This window comes from Caloenas nicobarica, chromosome 3 (assembly GCF_036013445.1).
Source record: "Caloenas nicobarica isolate bCalNic1 chromosome 3, bCalNic1.hap1, whole genome shotgun sequence".
NCBI lineage: Eukaryota > Metazoa > Chordata > Aves > Columbiformes > Columbidae > Caloenas > Caloenas nicobarica.
The window spans coordinates 64,305,171-64,330,413 of NC_088247.1; the positions used below are offsets into that span (position 1 = coordinate 64,305,171).

At 41.0% G+C, this 25,243-nt stretch overlaps 1 protein-coding gene across 2 annotated transcripts in view; it reads left to right on the plus strand.

The window, feature by feature from the left end:
• Positions 1–25,243, plus strand: part of EZR (ezrin) — a 38,311-nt gene that overhangs the window by 895 nt on the left and 12,173 nt on the right. For both annotated transcript variants that reach the window (XM_065630453.1, XM_065630452.1), the window contains exons 3-6: positions 18,095–18,178; positions 22,689–22,784; positions 23,604–23,878; positions 24,704–24,787. In XM_065630453.1, coding sequence (XP_065486525.1) covers positions 18,095–18,178; positions 22,689–22,784; positions 23,604–23,878; positions 24,704–24,787 — 539 coding nt within the window. The remainder of the gene's footprint in view (positions 1–18,094; positions 18,179–22,688; positions 22,785–23,603; positions 23,879–24,703; positions 24,788–25,243) is intronic.

The window sequence follows — 25,243 nt, forward strand, 5'->3', positions numbered from 1 at the left end:
AGCTCACGCAGACGCTGCTGAACCAAATGAGCGGCTACTTCAAGCAGGAGGAATAGCTGGAGCGGCTCGGCGGGTTTGCTTCGGGTGTTGCGCCGGAGCTGGAAGGGCCGGGCGGCGGGAGCGGGGCCGCGGGCGGGCTGGGGGTGCCCCTCGCCTTCCCCACCCCCCGGAGCTGTGCTGGAAGACATCAAACCGTGGATTACTCCGTCTTCTGCAGTACTCCCATGCTGGAAACATACAGACCTCCTGGGCAACTCTTCAGAGATTTTTATGACGCTCCCGCTTACGAGAAATGGCAAAAGTGCATTGGTTTCCATTTGGTATTTGTGTGGCCTGTGCATTTATCTATAGGAAGCCTATATGTCTTTGTAAACACAGGAGAAACTTTTTCCCTTGCTTCATGATCTAAAAACTAAACGCCAGGAACTTTTCATGAAGTTCTCTACAGGAGTCTTTGACAATCATTATATATTAAAAAAACCCAACCTGTTTCTTCTTTTTGTATTTTTTTTAATTGAGAAAACTTGTCTATCTTCAAACTTGGCTCTTTTTCTTCCCTCCTTTTTTTTCTTGGCACCGCCTCCCCTCGATTTTCCAGTGGGATTTATTTCACTTGTTTGGTTTTAAAATCTGCTACTATTCTGCTAGTTAGAAACAACAATTCCCTTGAGGAGCTAACTGCCTAATGCAAAGCTCTGAGCAGTCATTGGAGTAGATGCACTTTTGAACTCTGAAGAACATAATCACGACAGATTGTTGCTATCTATTTTCAATAGAGGCAATATTTTTTTAAATGCAGTGCAGTAAAGGACTTACATATTAGCTACACCCTGTGAAATGGGGGGTGAAAAAGCTTATCTTTATGGTAATAAGCAATTGATGTTTTACCACCATAACATTAAAGTTAGTTTACCTTAAAAAAAAAAAAAAGGCATTCTTAGGTTATGTTGCAGTTTCTGTAAACCTACCAAAAATGCACTCAATCCTTTTAAGAACTGCTAAGTCTTCAGTTTCTCCGGGTGTTTTTCATGAGTAGGTGATGTATTACTTCATGTAAAAAATGTATACTGAAAGGACCTGTCTGCAGGTGGGAGAGAAAATACACAATTTACTGAGCATGGATATAAAAGGTGGTGTGTGAAAAATCTCTCTCTGCCTCGTTAGCCATTTGCTAATTACAGAGTGCTTTCTTGAAATATCCTGGTCAGAATAATCTGAAATCCTGGTTTAAGACTAAGTCGTACTGGAAGCCGTGGATAGGTGTGGAAAAACTCTTTAATCTCTCCCACGAAAAAAAAAGAAAGCCGTGTTCATCCTTTTACCTGGCATGGCTACATGGCTATGTTCATATTCCCTCACAGATGGAGATTTTTGTTCGTTTCTGGGCCGATTAGCCAGTGAATAACAAAGGTAGATGGTGTAAACCACTTTCCAGTGGGGAAGGACAGTTGCACTCTAATGATTTCTGAGATGTGACATGCTGGCTGGGATTTATGGACAAGACTCTGTGTCGATAGTTTGTACAATATCAGCACTTCTTTTTAATCTGTTGTTTAGTAGGGCTAACCGCCACCTTACTGTAAATGGAGAAGAGGAATTTTGCAGCCATTATTTTAATAAAACACACTGTTTGGTCTGGCTGCTTCAGACTGAGACTGTTTTGGATCCTTCCCAACCCAGCTCATTTGTTCTTAATACAGCTAAATAGGATTCCTGTCAGTTTGCAAGGAGTGGTGGGGAGGATGTAGAGCTGTCACTTCAGAGGCAGAACTGTGCTCAGGAGGATCACCACAGCAGCCTTTGGCATGTGTGAGGAATGATAACATAAACTCTTGGGACACACAGGGAGGCAGTTTTAGTTTCTAATGAGTGTTTGACATGGGTACTAAATATTTATTACCTACACTTGTTTGCATGTGTCTTGTCTGCTTGGTATAAGTACATATGATATTGCCTGGCAGGCTTCATGCTGCTGTGGGTGAAGTTTGACAAACTGGTCATCAGTTGTCATCTTATCTTGACCTGTAAACAAAAGCAAAATTTTGGCACCACCCCCATTCCCCCCCAAAGCCCCTTAAGTGAAACCTTTATATGAAGCTTTTGTTTTACCAAAAATATGCAAGCACACACAAAGCTTACAGATAGTGTTTGGGGTTTATTCTTTCACAATAAACAAATACTAAGTCCTTTAACAGTAGAACATTAGTGATTTTGTATTTTAATTGAGTATAAAAATGAAGTGCTAGAAAGCCAATTGTATTACAAATTCTATGACAACATTTATTTACAATTAGTTTGATCAGATGCATGTCTACATTGCTTAAAATAAATTGTAGCAACAGTCCAGAAAATAATTCTGAAATAAATATATTTAATATAGGCAAGTGTTAATTTATAATTTAATTCCATGTGTAACAGTTAAAAAGTAACAAAATCTATCTGAGGTGAGCATAAGTGCATAAGGTTTGGCTGAGAGTTCATCAACAGTTCAGATACATAATTTCCATCTTGTCTGTACAGTGGTTCATTAGGCTTCACAGGTGATGAATTATTATGTAAGGAAATGCAAGAGAGGTCATCTCGTCCAAATCTTGCTGTGCTATCTGAAAACAGGTGAAATACTAAATAAACTCATTTGCTTAGCCTTGCATCTTTTCATTATTGGAGTATCTGTGTGTTCTCTGCATTTTTCCTAAACGCATGTTCCTAGTTCATTTCTGTTTGACTCATTGAATGGATGGTGTTTTAGCTGAATAATATTCTTTTGCAAAACAAACCAATCTAATAAATTGTGGCTAGGGCAGCACAGCTATGGGCTAATGAACATTACTTACAGAAGAAGGAAACATGATCTCTGGTTTGTAGACCTGTTAATTTGATCTGACCTACCAGCATTCTCTGTTACTTTATCAAAGGTGGATTTTTTGTTTGTTTCCTCTTGTGGGGGGGGGAAACTTAAAGCTTCACAAGAAACGAAGCCTTTCTTTGCATATAGGTTGCAGGTATCTGTGTCCAAGAGACACAAATTCAAAGCAGAACTTAGAGAAGGGGTTTGGAGTGACTAGAGGCAGAAAGCCACCTCATGATAAGAGGGTGCTTGGCTAGCTTAGCCTGGTAGAATTTTAAAAGTCACCTCTTCCTTCACCTGTTAAAAATGTAAGAGGCTTAAGTGCAAAAGAGGAGGAAGAACTGCTTTAAGCAGAACTTGTGGTTTAAGAGACTTTTAAACATTAAAGCAGTTAAGCATGGTGGATGTTTTTTGTGGATGGGGTTCCCCCCTGCCACCCTTTGCCCTGTTGGTCTTATTAGGAGACTATTCCAAGACCTAACATCCCTTAAGATAAAATTTGACAAGGATACAACTTGATGCTGGTGTCTGTAGGAGTAGGGAACTGGAACTGATGACTCAAAAGGTTTTTCCCAGCCCTGTGTTGTTAATTATGTGCTAGTGTGTGCTAGGCATTAAGTTGTTAGACAAGTCCTCCATACCTGTTTGATGTTTAATATACATGAATTCTGGAAAAAGAAGGCAGCATGCAAGTCTTCTGCAAAACTTTTAGCTGTCTGTGAACAGAGTATGGTATTGAAATTCAACAAGTTTATGATAAGCCATCCCAAAGAGACACCAAGTGTAGTAACAGGATTTTTTTCTAAATAAAAATAGTACTAATTGTTCCCAGATTATCCCAATTTATTATTGACTGGATATCTTTTAACTACACATAGCACTTTTATCTCCAGGTTCTTTGCAGCAAACTGGACTGAAATAAAAATATTTTTTCATATCCTGAAGTGCTCATAATTAATTAAAATACTCTTAGCTTATGGATAGCTATAGATTTGGTCAAGAATAAAATCTTAATTCTTTCCTTGTAAGCACCAATTACAGTACATCAGATAATATGGTGTACTTACTTGATACCAGGAGGTGTATACTCTGGTGCAAAATGGAAATGTAAGGGAGCTTCCATTTGCCAAATGCGATAACTCCCACTCATAGCTGCAAAAGGAAGGTGGAGGATTCTATTAATAGTGAATTTAGGGAGTAGTTCATATATGACTAACGTTTTAAGAGAATGAGTTCAGGGTTCTGCCAAAAACCTGAATTACTGCATGAGCTGAGTAAGCATTTCTGAAGGCAGTGTGCTTTGGGACATTAACTGCTGCAGAGAAATCAAGGGTGTTAACTGTTATATTAGTCACTACTTAAATAATTTCTTAGCCTTCTTAAAGGGCAGAGTGGGGGAGATAAGCCTTCCTGTTCTTCTCCCTCCCTCCGCCCACATGAACGTCTTTTGTCCACAAAAAAAAAAGCTGTGGTATGTCAGGACTTTTTGAGAATAAGACTTCTTGATGACCACTGAAGATTCCCACATCAGAGTCATTCTTGTTTGGCACAGAGTGTCTGAAGAGCTTTATGCACACTGTAAATCCCATAATCGCTCAATCGACCTTGAAGGAAGGCAATGCTGCCTAAGATCACTGAACCACTCTGCACACTGTGTTAAGTAATGTATTTTAGTTGTGTTGTGTGCTTGCTTTGAAGCCTGGTTTCAGCATTAGGTAACATTTAGTCTGTGAGCTGAGAAGTATAGCTCTTTGCAGGAGCGACTGAAGTCTCTGGCTTTTACTGAGCAGCGTATGGGATCCTTTCCCCTAGAAAAAGGAGAAAAATCGTTGCTATGTGGGGCTGGAAACATTGTGTAGCTCAGTGTAAGAGCTAATCTTATTGTCTCTATGGTGCTCATCTATTCAGATCCAGATTTTGTTTCTCTTTCTAGTTCCTACTTTGTAGTGGGGGAGAAGTTGCCTGCTTTCTCTGCATCTGCTGGCATCTTTGAGAAAGCATGAGTAGCAGCCGTGTGCTCAGCTGGGACTGATGAGCACCTGGTACTAGAAGCTGCCAATTAAAATAAAAATCCTGAGTCAAAGAGTTAAAATGCGGGATTCTCATCTTGTAATTGAGTAAGCAAGATAAATTGTTGCTTGATGACCAAGGGCTTGTATTTGGCTACCTACTGTGCTGGCACCCCAACACAAGGTCTGTAGCCTTCTGCTAGCTTCAAGAAGGGAGTATGGAATTCCCCTGTTTGAGAGAGGGTTATTGTGCACTTGCTTCTCCCTCCCACTTTCATGAGCAAGTGCTCTAGTTTATGTGTAAAACTCAAAGGCACTGCTATCACCATCTCTTCCTCTCTTGATTTTTGCATTAAAATGTCCATGTTTGCTGTGGTTGTTCTAACCTCAGCCTGGAATGTGTGTGAGAAGGGCTCCTGTGGGGATGTGAGTGGATGGACGCTCAGTTGATTAATCTTGAGCAGGCTTATGAAATGGGTCTACAGCTCCTCTGTTGTACCAACAGACCACCGTTCTGCAGGTGCACAGAGCAGGTGTGTGAGCTGCCTGCTACCTGAAGCTGTAGAGATTATAAAGAATCTCACATTTGTATTGGGGTGCCTGAAGTTAACCTGTGCAGTCCAGCAGAGGACTTCGAAGTCTGTACTGTAAGATCTGGGCTTCAGAGTTCTTTGTGGGAGCTAAAGTTATTCTTTAACATTTAGCTGAATACAATTTAATTGTAAAAGCTTAGCTTGCTTAACTTGTTGTCTTTGTAAGAGATAAGTGATCATAGAAAGTTCATGGTGCACAAAGTATGTGGTGTGAATTGGTGGGTGGATTTGCTTAATTGATACTCAGTGATCTCTGTGTGGGAGAGAATAGTTTTCCCCTTTAAAAACTGATACAGCCATGCAGGCAAACTTTTGAAAGTTACTTTTTCTGCCCTCACTGTGCTCTGGGCACACTTTTGGAATCACTGGTGCATACTTGTTTGCCATCACACTTCTGTAGTGAAGGGCCTGTGAAGAGTTTCATCTCAGAAGCCCACAGGCTGTTTTAGGACTCTGGAAGGGGTATTTTGCCCCCTCACAATCACTTTTCCTGTATGATCTTTAACTTCTCAAAAGCAATCTCTTTGTGCTTAGGTGACATTCCAGGACTTGCAATGACCTACCTTTATCTAGAAGCAAATAGTACCTGTTGCATACTGTTTGAAGTACCTTGTTGGGAAGCGTAAGCATTGTAGTGTGTTGGACGTAGATCAGGTTATCAAGCTATCAGAGGTGATCACCTCACATAGTCCCACTCCTAAATTTCATGAATGCCCCATGGTACATTCCACTGAAGTCCATGAGGTAAAATGGAAAAGCCTGATTGTGGAACAGGTGAAACAGAAGAGTGGGGTATTGAATCAGTAAATCCCTCTTTGATGAATGGAATCATATCTAGAATGCAGAAAGAATGTACATAATTACTGGGCCTTGTGTGAGTTGTTACACTGCTATTTCTACTTAAGTAAATGGAGTTCATGTTCCCTCTGCATTTTGACTTCTATAAGAACAGGGCTGGCCTTGCTGGGTCAGGCAGAAAGCCCCTGTGTAACCTAAGTGTATAGCTCTGATGTTGGCGGAAAGCTGATGCCTGAGGAAGAGTATTTCAAAGACATGCACCATTGCATTCCTCTGAGCTGCTGAGGTATTGGAGGCTGGAAGTTCCTATATAATGAGTTACTAAATGGATTTCTGTGAACTTGTCCTGTTTCCCCTTGAAACCATGTGAACTCCAGCATCCACAGTATGCTTTAACAGAGGCTGTCCTAGATAACCTTCATATTGTTTGGAAAGTTATCTACAAAACTCCTTGCTAGAGCACTATTTGAAAAACATTTTACTTGTTTGGAGTGTTGATGCCCTGTAGTTACTCTATTGGTAGAGCAATGAACACATGGTCCTTGTCTACCCTGTTTGTGTAACTTACATGCTCATACATTGTAGCCTCAGTTAATTTTCTTCCAAACTGAGAAGTCCTAACCAGCTTAGTTGATCCTTGCATGGAAATTATTCCATGCCTTTGAACATCCTTGAGCTTTTTCCAGTTCACACCTGATGAAAGTAGTGCTTTGCATCCTGTGATGTCTCCATCTGGGAAGAGTACAGTTGTTGAGAACACTTCTCCAACAGTTGGTTCTTGGTCCCCTTAAACTCTCAGGGCATAATCCTGTGAGAGAGTAAGTCATAGAGTCCCCTCGTGTTCACACAGCCCATCCTGTTTCAGCAGCGTTGCAAGCTGTGCACTGACAGGCTGTGGTGTTGCCTGGTCTCTAGGTGGGTATCTGTCAGACTTTTAACTCTTCAGAATGGCTCTGGGTTTTCCATGCAAGTTGCTCTCTAGAAGCTATGCCTCTGCATAAGCTTTGGAATAAAAGGAACCAGTACTGGTCCGCAGATTCAGGGGAAGCTCTGAGACTATTATATCTTTTATTTTGATTATTCATGCCTTCAGACCCTGCTCCTGTTTGCTTTGACTTGGTACTATGAAGTTCAACTTCTGCATAAATTTTTGCATGCCTGTTGTTTCAGAATGAAAAAGCCAAGTGGAGGTTTGAAATGGTGTTTGGGTTCTAGATCAAGACTATAAGATACTAATTTTTTTGTTTTCCCTTGTGAGGATTGCAGAAGGATCATATTACTTCATGTAGCAAATTCACATAAATATTGGAGATGTTAAATTATTTAAAAGACTCTTATAATAAACCTTATAATAACCTAGACTCTTATAATAAAGAGGTCTTAAACCTCTTTGTTATCTGCACTTGGCCCCATTCTGATGTTTCTGATGGAATACCACAAAAGTTCGTCTGATTCATTGTGGACTCTGAGTGACTTCGAGATAAAGCTTATTTGAGGATTGGTTTGGGGGCTTTCTTCAAACTTCGTGTGTAAAGGCTTAGTCTTGCAACTTCATTATGTTTAATTAGATGAACAGCTGTCATAAAACAGCCTGTGTATGAAGGAGTTTGATCCAGTGGCCTGTAGCTTCCCTCTGTATCTTTTAGGTACAAAAGATCTATTGTTGCTGCAGCCTGTGTTCCTAAATCCATCCCAACATCCATTGGGGGTAAATGGCTCATCCAGCAGCAATGCTGTCCTGAGCCTGCTGTCACTGGCTATGTGTTCCTTCTATGAAGAACAGACTGCTGCTTGTACACAGATATTCCAGCAATGCTAATGGAGTATTATACAGCATCAGAGAGTCTTTAAAGTGAATGTTAATGTATTTCAACAGAACACCGTAAACCCTCCTGGTACTTCCTAACCTTGTCTGTGTTCAGAGTAAACCATTCCTACCTCCCTCAGAGAAAGTGAGAGCAAGTGTTTTGCATGAAAAACATCTGGGCTCCCTAAGTGTATGGGGCTTTGTTTAAGGGCAATATCCTGAGGACTTTCAGGCTTAAACTGTATTGCTTTATGTCTTGCCAGAACATAGGGCTGTCTCTAGGTAATTTTAGACTTTAAAAAAATTGGATTTTAACATTTTTAAAAGGCCTTTGTCTCTCAGTTTTTCAGATTTTTCCTAACTCGAGACAGAATTATGTAGTTCGCTTGTTAGGAAAGAGTTGGATGAAACTTTGGTGGGTGGAGAAAGACTTTTCTTTGGGAAGAGTACTTGCTTGGTTTTACTGTTTCACTGAGCAATTAATGCTAGCTGTACAGAGCTGACCACGGATGGAAAACGCTGGAAGTCTGGCTGAGGTCTAGTCACTTGGGAGCCAGTGCCGTCAGAGAAGCAGGGTCACACCACTTGCCACACCTGTGTGAAATCTTCATGTTCTTCTGGCACACAAAGCATTATTGCTTGACCAAAGATAAAGAACTGAATTACAGCCATGGCTGCTTCTCAGCTTTTCACACAGATGCCTGCTATACAGTTATATGCTGACAGAAGATATATGAGGCTTTGGTTAAGGGAACTGAGATAGGAGTGTAATTTAGTATGGCATCTTCTTCTGCACAAATAAACTAAAAACGTTTGAATTTATGTTCTGGGATTATCTTCATGTTTGACTAGAAGGAGGGTTTTGTGCTATCTCACAAAGAAGAGTCAAGTGACCTGGCTGCAAGAGCAAACTCAATGCGTTGACTTTCTTGTGATGTCTTTGTGTATGCTGTTGGGGAGGGGGAAGTTTGTTCTGAAAATTCAACCTGCTTTGGTAAAACTGGAATTTCTGGATGACTCCTCAGATCTGGGTATTCAAGGTTTTCCTGCCCACATGAGCCTCCCCCCACCCTGCTTCATCTCTGGCTTTCAGATTTCTTTTCAAAATTATTCTTGGCTTCTCCTCAAAGTACTACTTCTCTCTTCAGAAAAGCTTCCACGTAAGTTGTTGTAAAGCTTAGTCACCTTACATGAGAGCAGCAAATACTTGGGCTCCTGTTGCCTAGGGTAAACTTAAGAAATTTCAGTTAAGTATAGCTGATATAGCTATTGCTCCTAAAATACTGAGGATTGCTACCAAAACCCAAATGGTTGTACAAGCAGTTGCATTAAAGTTGACAAGTAGTTAAGGCTAACAACTGTGCTGGACAATTTTAAAGTAACTACTACCTTTCCAGATTATTATATACAACTGTACTTACCCTCAGTGGAATTTCCCCCTCTCATGGGAAGGTAAGGAAGGTTTTAAAGAACAAAGACCTGCCTATTCAACTCTAATTTTACCTGTTGCAAGTGCAGTAGAACCTACCTCTGCTTCATAGACTCGGAGGAATTCCAGTGGAATGTGACTTAATGCTCCCATTTATTTGCAATGAGGAAGCAATGTTTAACACAATGAGATCTGAAATGGAACACGTCCTTCAGTTTGCAGTCAGGTCTCTTTGATTTAAGACAGTATGCTGAGAAACTGGGTCGGTTAAATCAATGCAATGGGCTTGCCTTGTCAGTCAAGTGGATGCCAACGAGGCCGCCTCCTATTCATGTTTTGTGAACTGATGAGTCTGTTTTCTCCCATGTCAGCAAACTCTGTGCTCCGCAGTGTGGAAAGGAATGTTCAGGACTCTTTTGCTGTGCTGCCACTGCCCCTTCTGAAATGCTCGGTGTTGGGCAGGGAGTGCAGAAAGGATTCTGGCACGGGAGCAGGGGAGGAGCGTGTGGTTGGCACTGAAAGGCTTTCTTCAGTGTTGTGCTGTACATCTCTTTCCCACTGTCACAGAAATCAGATTCTCCTTCCCACAGAAGAGAAATTGTAGGTTTGTCTTTTGCCTTCTCATTTTAGCTTCTTAGAGATCCCTTAACTCATAAAAATGTAGCACTGGAGAGGACTTGAACCTATGTTGTCTCCAGGCTGCATGGAAGTGGTTATGTAGTATCCCAATATCTTACCACTCCAGCAATTATTGTTTCTTTTCCTGTCACCCAGCCTGCAAAATAAGAGGGCTTTTTAGTGTTTTCCTCCTTGTGGGTTTAAAAGTTGCTGTCTTCTCTATAAACCCTTCATGTTTCGTACAACTCCCATTTGAAAGTGATCAGTGCCATGCTAAGAAATCAACTCCTGTTTGAAACAAAAACAAACAAACCAACAACAAAAAAATTCTACCAACCCAAAAACACCTGACCTCCAGATTAGTGCAGACTTTCCTTGATTAACTTGCTCCCTTCCAAAAGAAGCATTCAATTTTGGGTGACAGCATTCCAGCTGGCAAGTCATCAGGCAAGCAGAACAGAACAGTCACCTCCTGTAATGCTTCCGCTGACAAATACACTCAAGAATGTGATTTTTTTTTTTTTTTTTTTTTTTTTTTCCCCTTCTATGCAATAGCATCACACCAGGAAATGTGGTGTTTTTCTGGGGATTATAAAGACCACATCCTTGTCTACAGTCCTTCTGTAGCCCATTGTTTGCAAGCCTGTAATTTGTTCACCTCTTTGTCTGCCTCTTGTCCATTGTCACTGCTCCAAGTGTAACACCTGTCACTATTTCTCAGACCTACTGAGATCTTTGAGTTCTAACCCAGTTCTCCTAAACATTTTTTTAGTTCTTGACTGGGTGCTGTTTGTGGACTTGTAAGTGCACCCTGACTTACAGGGATCATGAGAACACGTCAGTGTATTTTCTTACTCCCTCCACCCCACCACACACATCCCCCTTTCAAGGCCTTGACCTGCCACAAACAAGTCAGAATACGTGTCCTGCAGTTGCTCCAGCAAGTGGAAGATGCTGAGCCCAACTGGGAGATTTGCTTTGGCAATCCTGCAGCAGTGAATGGAACTGATTGTTGACTTGAAACTCATGACATCGTCTCCTGCTTCGAGACATTTGGAGAATTTAGGTGCACAGCTTGTCATTCAGTTGTAATTTCACATGGCTCATATTTGTTGTATACCTAGTCTATGTCATATGACACCGCATCAAATATGTTACTAGATGAGGTTTGATCCATCAGGCAGGTTATTCTGTCAGAGGAGAAACAGAACTGGCTGCAAGTGTTGTGTTCTTGACATTGGATCATAGAATATCTCAAGTTGGAAGTGACCCATAAGGATCATAGAGTCCAACTTCCTGTTCCTTGCCGAACTACCTAAATGAAACCAAATGACTGGCTGTCGTGGTTTAATCCAAGCTAGCAATATAACCATGATAGCTGCTCGCTCACTCTCCCTCGACCCCCAAATAGGGGAGAGAATGAAAAGGGAAGGGAGAAACTTGGATTGAGATAAACACAGTTTAATAAAATAATAAAATAACAAAATACTAATAAACTATGAGTAAATATATATAAAATAGAAATAGAATATGAAAGATACTCAATGCAATTCCTCACGAACTCTGTCCACAGTGAACAGCCAATCCTGCAGAGAGAAGAGAGAAAAAGACAGAAAGGCCCAGAGGCCTCTGCAAAATGGCAGGATGGCAAAAGGCCAAACTAAAGAAACTTCCAAACAGAACTCCCCCAAACAGGTCTCCATCCTGACTGTGACAAAAAGAGAGCGAAGAGAAGAGGAAACTGGAAGATCCCAACTCTCCTTAAATATGAAGTGCGATGCTAATGGGATGAAATCCTCTTATTGATCAGTCTGGATGTCAGTCAAGCTCTGCCCCATCTACGCCCCCCTTTCTAGCCGCCTCACACCTGTGGACAGAGTGCTCAAAACATCCTTGGCGCTCAGATCAGAGCAATTAAAAACATTAACTCTGTGCTGGGGTGTTATCTTCTTGTTCTCAAACTAACTTCAAACAATGACTCTGCTAGCTATGGAAAAAAAAATGTTTATAACTGCATGAGGAAAATTAACTAATTTTTGGTCAAACCAGCACACTGGCTGAGGGGTACATGTTGGTGTTTATAAGTACTAAAGAATAATATAATAAAATGAACTTATATCTCTCCAGTTTCTTGGGTTATTCAAGCCACTTACCTTCCCAGAGTTGTCATCTCCCCTCCAGAGTCTCTGAACTGTCCCTTCTGTACCTGTGAACCTGTTGCCTTCAGTAACTTGTGGAGGACAGAGAAGTGCAGATGCTGAAGTGTTATCAGGTCAACTCTGAGCTCTGGAGCCTCTAGGTTTTGGGTTGTTTTGGTTTGGTTTTTTTTTCCCCTTAATTGAAGTTGAAAATTTTCCCAAAACAGTTTCCAGGAGCTGGGACTACAGTTACTCCATCAACTAGCACAATAGCTTTTGTTATTTGGCCTGGAACAAAAAAACACTAAAGCATGGAAAGTGGGAAAATAGAGAGCAGTTTTGGTGCCCTTCTGATGCTGCTATGTGAAATTGCTTTTCCAGTTAACAGGTGCCTAATCACTCCACACACCTATGAACGGTTCCGGTTGCTAAGGTTGAAATGAGATTACTTTGTCTATGCAGCTGCATTGCAACTCAGGGCAAAAAGCTTGTCAGTTATGTATTACAAGTACAGTAGTAGTTATTGTTTGTGTGGTGGAAGAGTAGAAATAGTGCACAGACCTGCAGCAGTGAGAATGCAATCTTAACATTACTACTTTCTTAATAATATTTTTAATACCACTGCTTTCTTTTCTTTATTAAGACTGCCATATTGGGGTTGTTCAAACCATAGAAGAGAAGGCTCTGGGGAGACCTCGTTGCAGCCTCCCAGTACTTAAAAGGGACCTATAAGAAAGACGGGGACAGACTGTTTAGCAGGGCCCATTACGACAGGACAAGGGGTAATGGTTTTAAACTAAAAGAGGGGAGATTCGGGCTAGACATGAGGAAGAAATTTTCTACAATGAGGGTGGTGAAACACCGGCACAGGTTACCCAGAGAGGTGGTAGATGTCCCATCCCTGGAGACATTCAAGGCCAGGCTGGACGGGGCTCTGAGCAACCTGGTCTAGTTGCAGATGTCTCTGCTCATTGCAGGGGGGTTGGACTAGATGACCTTTGAAGGTCCCTTCCAATCCAAATTGTGCTATGATTCTATATTCCTTCATCGCAAGCACATCCATGTGCTATACAGTTTGAGTATGTGCTAGAAACACTAACAGGCCTGCACGTGGTTTTTCACAGTGTGTGCTGTGCAGGTGGAGCACTTCAAAACCCCATTTTTGTTCTGTGCTATGTGGTTGATGTGCTTACGTGTACTAGCAGCTTGCCTGGGGTTTCCAGACATCCAGTGACTGAAGAAAGAAGGCATGCGTATCTAGGCTTCTCCATTATCATAGGGCTAATTGCCACCACTTGGAAAGATACTTTACTAGCATTTGTGCTTGTAAACCTGCAATTTAAAAGGCTCTGGTCTTTATCACTCCTTGGAAAGAGGAAGAAAACATTCCTGAGCATTGTCTGAAGCAGTTAGAGCTGCATAATGACATGCAAAAATTTAAGTACTGGTTTGTCTTGTGTATATGGATAAAAGTTGGTATTTACTGCCATTTATCTTATGGATTCACTGGAAATAAATTGTATGGTATTTTCAATGACTTGCACAACTTCATAGTTCCACTAGAGTATTTTATTATGCAAGTGAACTTAAGGGGTATTGGATTTCATGCATCAGCATGCAAAATATCCATGGTAGCTTACTGTGAGGGCTGTGGACTTTTTTCTGTTCCATCTGATGTTTTACAGTGGAGCATTTAAATATCAGGAGGTGGATGGTCAGTTTCAAAGATACCATGTTGCCTGCAAACAGACAGATTCTGGACCAACAGGCTGTAGCTCGAGAGTCAGACTATAGAAAAAAAACTACCTGTGCATGCACAGTGTCCAACACGTGGAAACTGCGTTTATGAGAGGGAGAGATTGAAGAGGCAGTCATCTTTTGTTCCTGTCTAGGTCTTGGATCTTACACAGAGAAACTGAGCTGGTTGGCATTGTGTTGCCTCATTAAGAGACAATATTTTCTGAATGTTTTTTTAAATGACACTTTAATTTTCCGAGTTAGATGCATGGTCTCCAAGAGGCTGCAGTGTCCCATGGTTTGATCTACTGACTTAACATTAGAAGAGATGTTGTCTAAATGAAAAAAGTAATACTAAATGCATCACTTGAGGGCTCTGCTAAAGCAAGGAAGATCCCATTCTAACTACTGTAACTTCTCGTACAAGAGCTTTCTGTAGTGTTATGATTATTTAAACTGTATTGTGAAGTTCTCTTCAGTTCCATCTTTCATTTTGCTTTCACCATCTTGTCGCAATTGGAAATGTAGGTGACATGTTACAGTCCACCCCCAACAGTCTGAAGTCATGGAATTAGTATTCAGTTGTTCAGTGTAGTAAGGTCTTCAGTTTCTCTTGTCTCTTACGATTCATGGAGCTTTTTTTCCTTTTAATGCAAAAGGCATTGCCTTTTTAACAGCACTTTTTTTTCCCTTCTGGATCAAATTTGTTAGCAATTTTATGCATCCTTAGACAAGGGAAGATTAAAACCTCACATTCCGTAATGTTTTTATACACACAAGCAAACCTTCTAAAGCCTTATTTGTCATGAAGTCCGTTAGTCTCAGACATGAAAGTATAATTGTGAAGGCATCAGCCTATTGAGAAGGTAGTTACATCTTACAGTCTAGGATTTTTGGTGTGTTATGTGCATTTAAAAACTTATTTCTTGTATAACAGCCATGTGCTCTACTCCTCACTCCAAGCACCTGTGTTCTGAAACAATTAAAAACTGCTTCCTTTTTGGATTTGGCCACGATTCGCTAGAGATCTTACAAATGACCTGCCTTGCCTACGCAGGCTAAGCAGGGCTTCACTTGTGAAAGTTGACTGTGTCTTGCTCTTTTTTGTTGCCAATAGAAGTTAATCTGAGTTGTTCCCTCTTTTCCTCCCCAACAATATCTTGGATTGGTTAGCACCTTGGGTTTTGATTTGATTGTCTTGACGCCAAGGGGAGTTTCACATGGTCAGAGATGAATGTCAAACTTATCTTCTGACAACCTAACAGAGAAAGATTTCTTCACACTGTCTAAACCAGGTTTTCAACTGGGTTAAGCTCTGTTTGCCTGCTTCATTACCAGCTTCTCTGTGGCTAAAAGCTTGTGTGGAGTGGTCGTAGGACATCCATTTAGAAACACTATTAAAACCATTATGTTCTTCTTGAAATCAAGGCTAAGGTTTGGAGATGAGAAGCAAGAGGACAATATGGCAGGAAGGAGACTTGAAGGATTTTCCCAGGCAGCCATCAACTCATTGAAGCGACACCTGCTAGAGGCCTTGTCCCTTCTTGCTCTTCCTGCCATGTGGCTAGCAGCTTGTCTGAGGGCACAGCAGGGGATTGCTCTGTATCCTGCTGGTTGTTCAGCCCTCTGAGAACACAGAAATTAATCTTTACCGCGTGCCCCAAGTGTCCTTGAAAGATTCTGGATAACCAAGTAGTCGTGTTCCTATGTGCTTATGGCTTTAAATGATTGTAGTAGAAAGCGGATGACTTCACTTTTTGGTCTTAATACTAAAATTGTTATTAAAAGAGGTAGCAGGGAGATGGATATAGTACTAAGTAACTGTCTAGCTGATCCTTTAGGAAGGGGACTATATCCAGAAGGGACTTTCAGGGATGGAGTAATATAGGGTATTCCCCTGAATTAGGGAGCTTACCTTTTTTTTTTTTTTTTTTTTTTAAGTAGCAAATAACCACTAAGGAGATAGAGTAAAAGATGAGTGTACTGGTACTAACTGGAATTCTGTGCTCAGACAACATCCTGTAGGTTTTCTGGTAAGGAGTGGTAAACACATCCTTTCCAACCTCTTTATCTTGTAAAGTGATACTTATTTTACACCCACTGTGGTGTTTCAGCCAGAAGTACAAATAACTTGCACAATACAAAACTGCGGATTATGAGCATATGTTTTCTTGAAGGGGGTAGAAAGGGATTAGAATATGATTAGGGATTTATTGTTGAGAGGGATTAAGCAACAGGAGCTTTTTAAGGTCACATCTTCAAATTGCAGTCTTGCTGTTCTTGAGAATTCAGTATCTGAATTTCCCCTATGCTGGAAACGCTGTTTGGGAAACGTTTGGTTCTTAAGGCACAGGAAGAAAGCCTTAAGCATACTTCTGTGCTTCCTTATGAATCTCAAATGCTACAGCTGGGGAAAGGAGCTCTTAGAAAACCTTTCTTGCTTGTTCTTTCTTGTTGCTTTTAGAGGAATTAAAAACCAAGTCACAATGTAAAGGACTCTGCTTTAGAAATGCAGCTTGAAAGTGACAGGGCACCTAAGCAGTCATGTTCTCTGGTTCAGTTCTGGGGTTCTCTGACTTGGAAACTGCCTTCAGTCATCTTTCTATAGGAGGGTCCTCTGTCATCTGGGAAAGAGTTGAAGGAAGAAACAACTCTATAGAGGCTAAGAGACACTTGATGCTTTCATGTCTTATTAAAAAAGGAATGCAAAAATTTATTATATTTGACTGAAACTCACTGAGGCAACTTGTATTATTCACAGTTCTGTGTTAACTGTAACATTGTTTTACCTGACATTTACCCTAGAGTTTAAATACATGTAATTAAGTAGCTGGAAACTGCTGCAGTGTCAAGGTTTTGCAGTCACCAATTCTATTTCTCTTCTGCCCCTTCCTCTGATTTCTTCAAATGGCTTCTGTGCTAGGCACCAGTACCACCACTGTAGCAGGCTCTGCTGGTCTGTTACCTCTGGCTTTCTGTAGCCTTTATAAAATGTTAGAAAATGTCATGAAATTATCTGTGTGTAGCTTACCTGTTGTCTGTCCTTGACTTTACATGTCCACTTTTTCTTCATTTTCCTTTAAAATACCAAACTACGAATCTAACTTGTTAGTTGAACTATACTACACAATTATCCCAGTTTGGTTTTAATTTGTTTCGTTTGTGGTTTGTTGTTTTGTGTTGTGGTTTGTTGTTTTTTGTGTGTGGTGTGTTTTTTGGGGGGGAGGGAGGGTGTTTTTGTGGTTTGGGGTTTGTTTTCTTTTTTTTTTTGAGACACAATATTGCAAACAATATAGTCTTTTGTAGTCAGAACAGTTTGGAGATAATCCTTTCTTGATTTGCCATTTTGATGGTCCTTATGCTATTCCCTGCAAGCTTAGTTTACTGCTTTTGTCTCTAGATAACCTGCTAAATGTACTTTTTCTAGTCATTAAACACTCTTGCCTTCTGCCTACAATAGTAACCTCTGTCTTGCAGTCTGCTTCTGCTATTGCAGTAAATCTGCTTATGTTATTTCTTCACTAACAGCAATATCTTAGTGAACTTTTGCCCTGTAGTATCATTCATTGCCTATAACTGCTGGTTTTATGCACTGAGTAGATTTTAGGAGGGGAAGAACGAGCATTTATCAGGTTAATGCTTTGTAAGAATAATCTGCAACCTTTTGCCTTTAAAACCTCAGATTAATTCCAGCCCTAATATAAATGGAAGTTAAATTATAAGTCTTAAATTTAATTTAGTCATTAGGGCCGTTCGTAATCCAAGGGATGGCCTGCAGGCAGCTATGCTATGCACTCATGGGAGCCCTTATTCCATGAGGTTTTAGGCCTGGAAACGGTCAACTGAAAAGTGCCCTCTTGTTTAACCAGAAGCTCAATCCAATCCTGTGTTGAGTAGGAAACCCCACAGAACAATCTGGATAAGACAGCAAAGTCAGTGCCCCAATTAAATTTGCTGGTGTGATAACACGAATCTAATTGGGGCTTAAGTGTGTATACTGTAGCGATTCCGGTAATGCATCAAAGCGTGGAGACTGTGTTGTACACAAAGTACTGTGTTAAGACCAAGAAATAGCTTTCAGTACATTTTAAACAATGCTTTTTGTTTTTCTCCTTAGATCAATGTTCGAGTTGTTACCATGGATGCAGAGCTGGAGTTTGCCATCCAGCCAAACACGACAGGCAAACAGCTGTTTGACCAGGTCAGTGAAGGGCTGGTACGGGCTATTTTTAAACTCAAAGTACATTTCAGACTATAGTGTTTTCTTAAGACTGAATTCCAAACCTATCTTTCTTTCTTTTCTCCACCTCCTAATCAAAGGGCCCTGGTCCAATCTAAGATCTTTAAATTCCATCATAGTAGAAGAAATAAGCAAAAAATCCTCATAGGTATGTTATGTTCCAGTGAAACTTGTCTTCCTAGCAGTGCTGGGTGATGAAGTGCAGTAAAGGATCTAAAATATCTGGACAACATAGGTAATGTGTAAAAAACGCACCTCTTGCTTTGAAACACAACTTAGCTCTTATTTCTTTCTTGAATTCTAAAGTTGAAAAGTTGTCCCGGTGCATAAAAATCTGTAGAATCAAATCTTCAGATGGCTGAAGGTGTAGGCATAGCTGTGCTCATTCAGGAGCCAAGTTGGAGGTAGCCACTTGCACAGGTGTTTTAAGTTTGCCAGACTACTGAAAAAACAGAAAAGTTTGTGACCTCCATGCAGCAACTATATCAACAGGCCCTGTAAGAAGCCCCTGTGCGGCAGGATGGAGTAGAGACTTGTCCAGCCTGCCTCTGGGCGTTCCCAGGGCATGAGTAGCCAACACTTTCCTTCCTTTCTGTTATTCTTCCTGCTACTGCATTAACAATATACAGGTCTGTTTGGAGATGGACCTACAAAGAGGTCAGATAAAGACAACTAAAATAAACAAAGACCATTTGTAAAACATTTTTATTCTTGAGTAGTTTGCTTTTATAAAACTGAAATAAGACCTAGATTTCAGTAGAAAAAATAAACTTACTGTTTTGGAATTTAAAACAAAACAAAAAGCAACAAACAAACAAACAAAACACACACACAAAAAGAAAACACACAAAACCAACCCAAAACTTCTAGATATTCCTGCTGGAGCCCTGAAGACTAAGAACTGATCTGTGCAGGCTTCAGTTACAGGTATTAAGCTGTTTATGAAGTGTTACAGCAATTCCTTTGCACTTTTCTCCTGTCCCCTGCTTGCCTTGATAGCAAAGGGTGGTTGAGCTTTAACTCGAGTCAGCAGAACTGGCTAAACAATGTTCATTCCTGCTAGGTTTTTCTTGGTATAATTTCTCATTTCAGTGAGTTAGCTAGAACTTGCTAGGCCTTATGGCAATTGTGCACATTTCCAGTCAGAAGTACTTAAAAAACAAACAAACTTGGATGTAGTGAAAGGAGACAAAATCATAATAATTGCAGAACTCCACAGTACAAAATTTAGTACTACAAACTGTGTTTATTGTTAAATATAATTTTAATTCCTTTTGATGATTACTTATATGGGATAAACATCAAGTATTCATTGACTGGAAATTTGGCGAAGTGTGTATGAAACCTGCATTTGGTGTTTGAACCTCCATTCAGTGCTGATCACCCTTGCATCAGGGTAATTTCATCCCCCCAGTCCCTTCCATGTTAACCCCAATCAGAGAACAGTGGTTTCATCTCTGAGGGTACAGCAATCCAAATGACTAAAAACCAGGTTTTTAAAAGCAATGCCTTACACTGACTGATCTAAGTACATCCCGTGTTCCTTACAACAAGGATTCAACACGGACTTTTTTTTTCCCCGTACATTTACTGATGTTTAAATCTGTTAAGAGTCAGAGTCATGTCTCTGGCAGAAAAGAAATTACTTTCTTGACCTCCAGCCAAGAAGCCCAAAATCCAGAGAATGTGGAAAGAGGCAAGATGTTTCAGATCCAAGATACTTCTAGCTTGCTGTCCAGGTATTTCTGGACTTCTGAAGACTCTGCTTGTTGCAGCACTTGTTGCACTGTAGGGATAGAATATCACCTCATGAAGGTTTGCTCCTTATATCCTACAGCTTGGGTTTAAAACCTGTGATTGGAAATTCTTTTCTGTAGTTCATACCTTGTTGGAGTGCACTTCTGCTTATCAAGAGAAACCTAAGATAGAAATGCGCAGTGCAAAACCAGGAAAGGTGAAGACTGCTCAGCTGCAGCTACTCTGACATCTTTACTTGTGCTGTGTAGGCCTTTTACTAGGCCCTTATCTTGGATGGAGTTTACACTCAGATTAGGCCTATGGAGTCAACAGGTTTTTGCAGGTATGGGGAGTGGCCCAACTTGAACTGCAGAACTGCTCTGGGGGGAAAAGGGCGTTGAAGAAGCAGGCTATTTTTAAAAACCACGAGATGATTTATTGGCCTGCCGTCAGCAAGCAAAACTTCTCTGGCCGTGCCCTTGTGCTTTAGGCTTTCATAGCTTAAGTGTATCCTGCATGTAAGCTGAATTATAATTCCCTTTTATAGAAAGGGGAAAATAGTGGAAACCTGTGAATACTGAGTTCAGCTCCGCTCAAGCCAGACCTGTGCAGAGTTTACAAACCATTTCCCAGAATACAGGCTAAAACATTCATGTCTTTGTTCTTCATACTGGAATGCAAATGGTCAAATTGTGAAGTTTAGCCTAATTACTTTCTCCGTCCTTGCCTTTAGGTTTTGGGAAAAAAACTTGAGGGGTCATGACTTCTGCAAGCTTTCTGACTTGATTTATAGAAGTGTATTTTTTCTGTTGTAAGGGACCTTCAGAGATAATGACCTGATAACTGCTTGATGTATGCAACCCTATTTTAACAAAGTTGCAACACTTATTTGTGCAACAGGAAGTACCACACTCAACATACCCCTGCTTTTCTGCTACATTGAGTAAAGTCGAGTTCTGACCATTCTAAAAATATGTGTAGCTGTTAGAAAACTTGTCTGTTCTGTGGTGAAATAAGCCACTTTGGGGGAGAAGGGAAAAGGAATTTTAGTCAAGTAAAGGCTGAAGTATATGCAGACCTCAGCTCTTTTTAAAAGAAGTTGTGGGGTTTGGGTTTTTTTGTTTGTCGGGTTGTTTTGTCTTATCATAAACTCTAGTTAGTTATAACTAGTTACTTATGATGCTGCTGAAGTAGAAGATATAAACCATAGCCTACTGAAGACAGACCTTGTCTAGCTATGGAGCTGTCCCAGTGCCTCAACTAGTAGACACTGACCCCTTTACCATTAAAAATTGTATTTGCTTAGTGACATTTTTTCATACTGCTATGCAATTTTCTTGGTCTGCTTGTACCATGAAACTTTACAGATTGCCTGTTATTCAACAATGTCACACAAACAGTAATTCTCAGCACGTTAATCAGGATGGTGCATTTTTCCTTCTGTCCCTTACCAATCCCGGGAAGATCTGGCTTCCAGGTACAGACTGCTGGGTTCCAGCTCACCAGGAAGAAAATCTAAGGGATATTACAGCAGAAACTAATTGAGTATCCTAAAATAATTGTCTCAAGTTTACTCTTCAGCCAGACCGCCTGCAGCAATACTATAAATGGGGAGGGTGAAACAGGTCCTTGTTTGACATCTCAGACCTGTTGAAGCCTGTGTAACTACACCTTCTCCAGTCTGTCACACTTTCCTAACTTGCAAAGTAGCTTTAAAAAGCTCTTGCCTTCCGCTCATTTTGGCTTCTTATGGTGATGCCCACATCACTTTTTGAGGGGCTACTGTGCAAATAACCTGAAGGAAGCAATCCAGATATGTGTGTAGTGGATCTTTTCAGATCTCAGCTCTGTCTAGGGCACAACTTTATAGGTAGATGAGCTGGCAGCAAACTGCTGGGCTGTAAGAACAAGCAGTCAAGAGTAGGAGGAGGCTGGGAACTTGTTAGGCTATCTCTTCCACAGAGGAAAAGAAACGTGTCCAAACAGGACTATTTTCACTAGTAAATGTGCCATCCAGTCAACAAGGGTGTTTCTAGATCTTCTGTGTGGTTAGTATGTATAATATATGACATGAAATAAAATTAAATTTGTCCTATGTTGGGCCATTAATATATCTTGTCCTTCAAAAACTATCTCTGCATGAGTTTGAAAAAAAGATACCCTTGAGAATACTTGCAGCTTGTTTTAATTCTCAGAATCTCCCCAGGAGCTTCCCGCAGCAGCTGTGTAAAACATCCCTCAGTTGCTTTCTCTGGCCAAATAATCTTTGGTGACTGGCAGGCAGCAGCACTTGAGCCATTAGTACTGCTAGCTAGTTATAGTTATTACTAACACCATTACAGACTCTCACCAGAAGCTTCGGTGAGGGAAGTAACTTGTCTGCTTAATCAAGCACAGTTAAGAAGGGCCAGTAGACAGAAGCAAGCAGAAGCCCCACCTGCTGCCAGGGTACCAGCTGAGCAGTTGATGTTCTGTCGCTTGCCCCATTTGTCTTTCCCAGGTCCCCAGAATCATCTTCTAGGAACTGGGTGGGACAAGTAGCTTAGAATATGCCATTGCTGTCATCTACTACAACAACTGTATGTCTTTGTCTACAATATGAAATTAAGATATGCCGGATGAGTATGTTTATGGTGTTACCTGCACTTGCTGGTGATGCGGGACTTGAGAGGAGACCTGGACCTCAAGTGAACTGTTACCTACAGTGAATTTTTTCCTGACCTTTCTGTTGCAGGTGGTTAAAACCATAGGTTTACGAGAAGTGTGGTACTTTGGTCTTCAGTATGTGGACAACAAAGGATTCCAGACTTGGCTGAAGCTTGATAAAAAGGTAATAGACTTTGGGCCAGCTGCTGAACAAAGGTTAAAGCTTCCCTGATTCCTGATGTATTATTGTCTGCAACTTTATAAACATTGTACGTGTTGTTGTTTGTTAATTAATTTTCTTAACTCCAGGGTTATTTTTAGAGAAAACTTTGTCACCTCCATGAGAACTGCTTGGATGAGGTGTGACGTGGTGGAAGTTTGCCCTTTCTCTCTGTGTAAATTGTAGGAAGCTTTATAGCACTTGTCAGATGTACAGCAGCAACTTGATATGGTACTTTGTTGGGTCGAACCAGCTATTCTTGCTGTGTTTGGAGGAACAGCTTGGCTAGTAATGGTTTGAGTCTCTCCTTGTGCAGGATCAGTTGTTGCACTGATCAGAAGGATGGGTCACTGCAAGGCTGGGCGGTTGTATCAGTGCGGGTGCCTCTGTTGCGTTCTTGTTTGTGGATTTGCAATTCTTCTGGGGGTATGAACAGTTTTTCTTGATGGGGCAGTCAGTGACATCCCTGTGTAATGTCAGGGGCTGTTGTCTGTTGAACATGTACAATACTGGATGGGTTTGCCATCTGATACAGCATGGTAAATCATTCTCCAGTGACCAAGGTTTGCTGTGCAAGCAGAATTTTACTGGCACAGCTGGAAAACATAATTTGTCTCCCCTGTGTTCTCACATCAGTAAGCAGCCAGAATTAAGGAATGCCAGCAATGAGTTGCCGGTCACTTGCCTCATAAGGCAAATGCCCCAAGTCCCTTTTAATGTGTAACAACATTATATTCTATTGTTTGCAACCCTGCTCATTTGTGTTGTCACATCTGTCCTCAGGTTTCTGCTCAAGAAATCAGAAAGGAGAATCCCCTCCAGTTCAAATTCCGCGCCAAGTTCTTCCCAGAGGATGTGGCTGAGGAGCTGATCCAGGACATCACGCAGAAGCTCTTCTTCCTGCAGGTGAAGGAAGGGATACTCAGTGATGAGATCTACTGTCCTCCTGAAACAGCTGTGCTTCTTGGCTCCTACGCTGTACAGGCCAAATTTGGAGATTACAACAAAGATGTGCACAAGCCTGGATATCTAAATTCAGAGCGTCTGATCCCCCAAAGGTGAAGGAGTTGGTTGATGCATTCTCTCATTTTTAGGGGGGATTTTCATGGGGTTTTTTTGTTTTGCTTTATTTTTTTTACAACTCAAGAATTTGCATTCTACTTAAGTACAAAGCGTTTCATTGAAAGCATGGTGGGGTTTTTTTCGTTTAGTTGAACTGTATGCATTTGAGTGTTTTGGTTCTTTATTTCTATCTGTCATATTAGAGTGTGTTTTACTGCTCTCTCCTTGGATTGGTGAGGGAGAGGAAGTATACTTTTGAAATCAGCTTTCCTTTTCTAAACATTGCTGCCATGCTGGTAACTGGCAGTTACCAGTCTCCTTTTTAGGAAGATAAGAGCAGCATTCAGTCAAGAAAGTGTCATCCCTGGAGTGCGTTAGGTTGTGCATCCTTAATGGCATGTCTTGAGGCTATGTAGTCCATCCCCACACAGGATAAGTGTCTGTTATCAGACAAATGGCTTCAGTTTACAGTTCCTGATGACACTGCAGAGTTTCTAACTCCAGGAATGACACCAATTTTTGCTTTGATTTAACTCTCTGGTGTCTGCAGCATGTATGTGATTCTTTTGCAGTGTTCTGCTTACTGCTCTCACATCTCTGGTCTATGACCAGAAAGGCATTGCAGAGATTTTTTTTTTGTTGTTCATTCTGAATGACTGCTTCACAGAGTACATCACTGGGCTGAGTAGTATCTTTGTCTTGGTTTCGGTAAGGCTTCGTGGGTGGGACTGATTTTTCAGTAAGACTGTAGCAAAGATCGGCATCAATGGATGCTACAGAGCACAAAGTCTAACCTTGCTAATATCTCTTTCTTTGTGTAGGGTGATGGACCAACATAAACTCTCCAGAGAGCAGTGGGAAGAAAGGATCCAGGTGTGGCATGCTGAACATAGTGGCATGCTCAAGTAAGTGTTCTGTATTGGTCCCTAGGCCAGTCACTTTGTCACTGGTTGGTTACCTTCAGCTTGCAGTTCTACAACAGGCTTTTGAAACACACTACAAGACTTGCCTCTGTGTGGGAATTCTTGGTGTAGATTTTCTAGTCCAGCATCAAATCACATGGTAAAACTCAACAGGATTTTCACACTTGTGCTGAGAACAATCTCTTGGATAGTTTCCTGAAAATCCTGGACCTAGGCACAGTGTATCAGTGATGACTTTCAGAGGAAAAAAAAGTACAGGTGTGCATGTAACCTTAAGTTCATTCAAGAATTTGCACTGGCAGATGAGGAAAGTTCAGGTACTAAACCTTTCCCAATGACTGTACCTTGAGACAAGGGTGAGAGCTGGAACAGATGAATGTTGCTAATTTCCTGTCTGGAAATACTAGGGCTTGATAAATGGGAGTACTGTGTGTGTTC